We start from the raw sequence: 6,066 nt of genomic DNA on the forward strand, positions 1-6,066 counted from the left end.
CAGGATAAAGTGTAAGAGAAAAGAATACTTTTAATAAAAGGAAAAATGGGAGAAATAGAAAAGTATTTGGAGCCAGTTTTCTTAGTTCCCAGTAAAAGGTGTTTAAGGAGTTTTAAAACAGCCCTCTGGATCTAAAACCTAGTGCAAACCATGGCTTTCTCTTCGAGGACTCCTCAATGTATTTTCTCTCGAAGTTACAAAGACAGTTCTGACAAGAAATTATTCCTATGCCTTATGAAAGAGAATGAACTGAAATGACCCAGTGTACAAGAACATTTTTTCTTTGTGTTTCAGATGTTTACTCTCCCTAGAAACCTAATTAAATAGTCTTCTTTGAGAAACCACATTGAAGACCTGAGTTTCTACAACACATCCAAAATTTCTGATGGGCATTCCCTTTTATGGTGCCAATTAACTGAGCGCTTGTCCAGAAGACCTGAGGATTCTCCTCTTCACAGACTTCACCCAGTGTCAACTCACCCCAGTACACATGGTTCTCACTGCAATAGGGAACTTCTTCAGTTATGCCTGTCAAAAGTCTTTAGAGTCTGTTTCTGATATCTTTTTTCTGTGGTATAAGACCTTGCCACACTATAGCTCTCTCAAAGAACTGTTGTATAGCTTTGTTGCTCCAATGCTTTATGGCCCAAGGTCAAGGGTCAAACCAACAGACAGAGGATTCCATGGCAGTTTGTTGCTCTGACAACAGTCTGCCCTTTATGTATGAATGGTAAAAACAGGAAGTTATTTTTTTCTCCTCTCCAGGTTACTTCAACTTCTGCCTCTACCGATATCTCTGGCAACACCTCTGCAATCAGTGAACATTCAGACTCCATCCTTCATCTTCTAACTCATCAAAGAAAAGACATGTGAAACATTGGTGGTAGTCTCGGATAGAAATTTTTATCCACAATGATCCATCTCCCAGACAAAAGTATCCAGAATGCCAACATGGTCTTCTCCTGTGGGGCCATACTCATGTTGGTAACGGGCATCGTCATGGAAAACTGGGTGGAATTAATTCCCAAACTGAGAAAGGAAAAGACTACCCACAGTCCATGGCTGGGTTGCTGCCCTGCTTATTGGCCTGAAGGTCAGAACTGTACTATGAAAAGTGGTGGGTGGAGAGGAAATTCCCATGGTTCCTTGACTTTTATTATCTACTCAACTTACTCATTATTCCTGGAAGCAACTTTCTCAGGCAACAATAAGCCCTTCACATATACAACATAATGAAAGAAAACTCTAAAATTTCACCATTTAGATTTTGAGAGAAAATTTTAGGATCTCACTGTCTTTTGATAAGCCTGGACTTTTGATAAGCCTGGGAAGTAGCAGGAAGGTAATCAGCACAACTAGACATGAGGGGTATGACAAAAATGGCTGACTAAAAGGCAAATGGATTTCAGCATCCCTAGGAGAGGATGCATGGAGTAAGGTACTTAAAAACCTATGAGTTATAAAAAAAAATCTTTAAAAGACACTAAGTTTCTGATAGATCTCTCAGTTGTCTCAAGTACACTGCCTCTTTATTTTTTTCTTCCTTTTGCAATCTGAGTTTTTTGGATCCTCATGAAAGATTGACCTAGACCATTGTGGAAGCAAGTCGGGAAGAAATACATTCCTCTTAGTACAGCCTCTGCTTCCCAACAGGTAGCCTGGGGATAATCAAAAGCATGATGATGATGAGTCTCAACATAGCCATGTATCTTAACTTGGCCTTAGGTCTTCAGTACACCTCTATGATCTCTCAAAATAAGTGTGTGCACCTCATTATTGGCTTCATGAATTTCTTCACAGGTAATTTCCTAGCTTCACTGGTTTGAATGGAAATTGCAATGGGCTTGGGGGTTCCCACCTGTAATCTTTAAATAGGTAGCCTTTCCAACTATTTGATTTCTGAATTGTATCTATCACTAACTATGATCACTCTAAGGAAAAGCTGTGCTGGAAGGGATAGTTTGGGAAGTAAGGTGAATGGGGGAGGGGGTGAAGACATGACTAATAAGTTTAAAGAAACTTCTTGAGAAAAAATTCTTTCATTTGAACACTAGGTTGCCTTTTGTTCTATGCAGTCTCTATGTATTATCACAAGCTAAATAAAGGTCAAGATGTATACTTCGTTAGTTACAAGGTCAAACGGATCACTTTCACTGTCTACTTAGCCATCGCACTATTTCTTACCTGTGGTGAGTATCCTCAGGGGCCTAGAAGAGAGATGGGAATCAGTCGATCCACACAGAGAGAAGTATGAAGTAATGAAAATAAAAGATCAAGGAGAAGATGACAAACCCCATGCTTTAAAAGGTGAAAAAATCACCTGGACTAACCAAACAGTTCTTAGAAGCAGAAAGCTGAAATTGGACAGGGTAAGCCATCTCTGTCTCCAAAAGCACCTCTCATCATCTCCTTTTTAGTGTTTTTAGTACCTTCACAACTTTAAGGCAGAGACAAACCATGAAAGTCACCACCAAAAGCAGTGGCTGAGGACAAGGTTATTGTCTTAGAGAGGACCAGGGAGCCAAGAAAAACAGTGTGGTGCCAAAGCAATTACAAGAGAGCCAGCATCAAAACTGACCCAAGAGGGACCCACAAGATCCAAGAGGTCCTCTTCTCCTTCTCCTGGGAAGTCTTTAAAATTTCATAAAAATTGCATCTCCCCAAAGAACCAATGTATAAGCATCTCTTCATTGAGAATGAACCCTTCTCAGGGAACTGAGACTCTCTGAAGATACTGTGGAATATTCCACTTCCTCTGACTTATGCATTCTTCCAGGATGACTCCAAAGAGTAGCTGGAAAGTATTCCCTAGGCCCAATGGTCAGAGTCTTCTCAGGATTTGGAACAAAGTGGTCCCACACCTCTGTACAGTACACTAATCCTGCTTCCTTATTTCTCTGTCTCCAGGTATCTTCTGTTTCATACAATCCTCAAATAGATGTGCCTGCTTACTGAACAGAGAAGGCAGTGGCAAAAAGCTGAATGGAAATTCAATCCAAGTTATTTCCCTTCCAGAGCGCACTATAATGCCTCGGAGCATTGTCCATGTGCACTCCACCATCTCAAAGGATGGCAGCTTGAACAAGCCACATGTCCAAACGCGTCGTGTAACCTGGGCTCTATGACTTAACAATATCGACCTTTTGCCCATTGCTATGGAAGTGGCTGTATGTATGTGTGTGCACGTGTGTGTGTGTGTGTGTATACATGTGTACCCAATCATTGCATCTGTGTATGACATTCTGAATATGTATATATGAATACATTGAGGTCAATGGAAAGATTTAGAAAATGTCACTTTTTTAATCTTGACCTGATAACCAATTCCCTCTATATTTGTTATTAATACACTTTAAATAAACAATATTGGATGCACTGTTAACTCTATAACAGTATAGAATACTTCTTGTTTCACTTGTAATATTTTAAACATATTGATGGAAAGACAAAGCAATATTATAAACACTTTATAAAATTTAAACATTCCATTCTTTCTTATTTCTTCCACTACTGGAAGATTTTTTAATTCAAACTGATATTCGTCTAGACAATTTTGTAATCTCATTTTTGTTTACCGTAAGAAAACACTTTTTGGGATAGCTTGCTAGTGATTTTACGTCATGTTTTCATTTCTACTTCAATGCCTCCGGATAAATGATGTCTATCTAGCCTTCCAAGTGTTTAGAGAAATTGTAAAGGTGTAGGACACAGTGCCAAACGTAAGCTAGGACAGGACCAGGAGAAAAAACAAGAAGTTTGTCACCTCTGGGAAACAGGATCTAGTTTTCCTATAGCAGTGCGGCAACATCACGTATTAGGTCAATGATGGCAGTGTTGCCTGTTAAAGTGAGCAGGTAAACACAAAGTGAACTTCCCTAAAGATGCTTCATCTGTATTAAAGGAAAGCTTTATCCGGGTAACAATAGGTTCACGTTATGCTTATGAAGATACAGAATGTTCTAAGATTTGGGGCTGTTTTCCTCCCATTAATCATTATTAACATCAATGTTTGTATCAAGCTTAACATATTTGAGACTATATGGCAAATCTCACACAGCGAATTAGTAAGTTACTTATAAACCAAGTAGTTTCTAGATATACAATGAATAATTTGAATGGTATATCATATATATACATATGTATGTGTATTTATGATACATATTTATGTACATTTTTTAAACAAAGTTCTTGAGAAATCTTGTGGAGAAAGCATTGGTGTGTTTGTCCTTGTGCTCCACAGCGCTACAGCTGTGGCCTCAACTAATGACTAAGCATCCTTTCCACCCCAGCCCCCGCTGTTACCCAACTAGTTCTTACAGTGTTTCTCAAATAGATCTCAAGCCTTGTGTTTTCATATCCTCTCCAGCCCTTTGGGAAGTAGGCTATCAACAGTATGTAAGACAGTGGGTCTCTATAGGCGTGTGTGAAACAAGCTGCTTCCATCTCTGAGCACCACTCATTCTCATCTTCTACTGTTTATCTTACCTAACTTGACGCAATGTTCTTTGACTGTATGGTTTTGTTTCCAATGCCTGTTTTTTTGATGTTGTTTTGTGATTGATCCTCTACTACTTAAGGTGATTGATTTATGAACTAGGGATATCTTCATCTTCAAGTCCACACAGTTGCTCTTTGAGGTCAAATCCCAGCCTTACTATCTAGAAAGTGATTTTCCAGCAGCAGTTTTCATTTCTCTTATTGTTTAATATCTTAATTGTTTTAGGTGTCAACTAGGCCTTTTTAAGCAAATGCAAGACATCACACCTATCTTTGGGTGCTGAAGATACATCATTGGAAAACAAACCAAAGATAGCAATATTTGCCAGCCTGGTGAGAATAGGATGAAATTAGTTGGTACAGTTTTACTTTCAGGGACATAGAAGACCACACGGGCAAAAAGATAATTTGAAGTTAATAAGAGTGTGGCTGAAACAATGGGAGATATAATAGGCAACTATATGTAAATACAAATTACTCAACCTGTCTGTCAAGCTTTAGTATTAGTATGAAGAAAGAAGTAATGAATGTGACTTCTAAAACAGTTGTCCCATCTGTATTATAGAGAATGCTGTTTGTACATAAGTAAATAGTTGGAACGTTTATTGTTTGGGCACAGAAACATTGGTAAGGAAAACAATATTCAAATATTGTTTTAATGAAAGCATTTACATTAGAACCCAAGCCTTATTTCAATAGTTAGGACACTTTGGGTTTTCTGATTACCTAAAATTCTAAGTACCCCTCTTTCTAACACTTTTAAAGATTCCTAGAAAAAAAAAATGGGAAACTATATCATGTCACTGTAAATTCCTCATTTGTCCTATAATTTCTCCTTGTTGTAATTCCACTTGCTTTCCCAAGGTCAAGTTGTTAGAGTCTAAAGATTATGAGAAAATTTAAACATGGGCAAGAAAACACAATGAGAATGCATGATTTCTCCTCAGAAATTTTAGAGATCAAAACTGAAGAAATGTCTTCTTAAATAAGATGACATTACAGTATGCCAAGGTTAGAAGACTGTCTTTCTGATAGAGCTTATCATAGTGCCTACAAAGGCCAATCCTTGTGGAAAACAAGACAGCACACCCTGATAGTAAAGTCTCTAGGTACAAAGCTAGACAGCACCACCAATGAGGTCTAGAGGAGCACCGAAAAGCTGATGATGGTAAAGGATGATATTAAATAGATAGCCATTATAACTCCTGACCTCACCTATGTCCCAGTAGTTGACCTTCTCGGTTGACTCTGTCCTCTACAATTGGAGGACAAAGATTTAACCCTTCGAAATTTTTAGCAGAAGAACCAAAAGACTTGGAAATACCAAATCCATTGGGGGTTTATGAAGTGCAGAAGGGAAGCTCATTTAAAAATCTTTTGATCCTCTCTGTGCAGTCACAGTCTGTGGAGCCACTGAGGTCATGGGAATGTGGGAGTGCATAACTGCACAGCTGCTTTGGAAATCAGTATGGTGGTTTCTCAGGAAATTGAGACTCAGTCTACCCCAAGTCCCAGTGATACTACTCCTAGGAATACACCAAAAGGATGCTCAATCATACCATAAGGATA

The 6,066-nt window shown here is 38.6% G+C and overlaps 1 protein-coding gene across 2 annotated transcripts; it reads left to right on the forward strand.

Annotated features, from left to right (window-relative positions):
* Window positions 1-710: 710 nt before the first annotated feature.
* Tmem225 (transmembrane protein 225) lies at window positions 711-3,207 on the forward strand. Of its 2 annotated transcripts, none has more exons than XM_005347126.2 (4): window positions 711-1,093; window positions 1,654-1,800; window positions 2,055-2,189; window positions 2,908-3,207. In XM_005347126.2, exons 1-4 carry the CDS (start codon window positions 913-915, stop codon window positions 3,123-3,125), a joined length of 681 nt encoding a protein of 226 aa, XP_005347183.1. In that variant the 5' UTR covers window positions 711-912; the 3' UTR covers window positions 3,126-3,207. The 2 variants fall into 2 exon arrangements, with proteins under 2 accessions (XP_005347183.1, XP_005347184.1); XM_005347127.2 differs by having other exon boundaries at window positions 2,076-2,189.
* The last annotated feature ends 2,859 nt before the right edge of the window (window positions 3,208-6,066 follow it).

The sequence above is a fragment of the Microtus ochrogaster genome, chromosome 5 (assembly GCF_000317375.1).
Source record: "Microtus ochrogaster isolate Prairie Vole_2 chromosome 5, MicOch1.0, whole genome shotgun sequence".
NCBI lineage: Eukaryota > Metazoa > Chordata > Mammalia > Rodentia > Cricetidae > Microtus > Microtus ochrogaster.

Bases quoted from the DNA above. Each gene is read 5' to 3' on its own strand.
- Tmem225 (XM_005347126.2), top strand. From the start codon at position 913: ATGATCCATCTCCCAGACAAAAGTATCCAGAATGCCAACATGGTCTTC. The intron at 1,801-2,054 runs GTAATTTCCTAG...TTTGAACACTAG, and splicing joins CTTCATGAATTTCTTCACAG to GTTGCCTTTTGTTCTATGCA. The intron at 2,190-2,907 runs GTGAGTATCCTC...CTCTGTCTCCAG, and splicing joins CGCACTATTTCTTACCTGTG to GTATCTTCTGTTTCATACAA.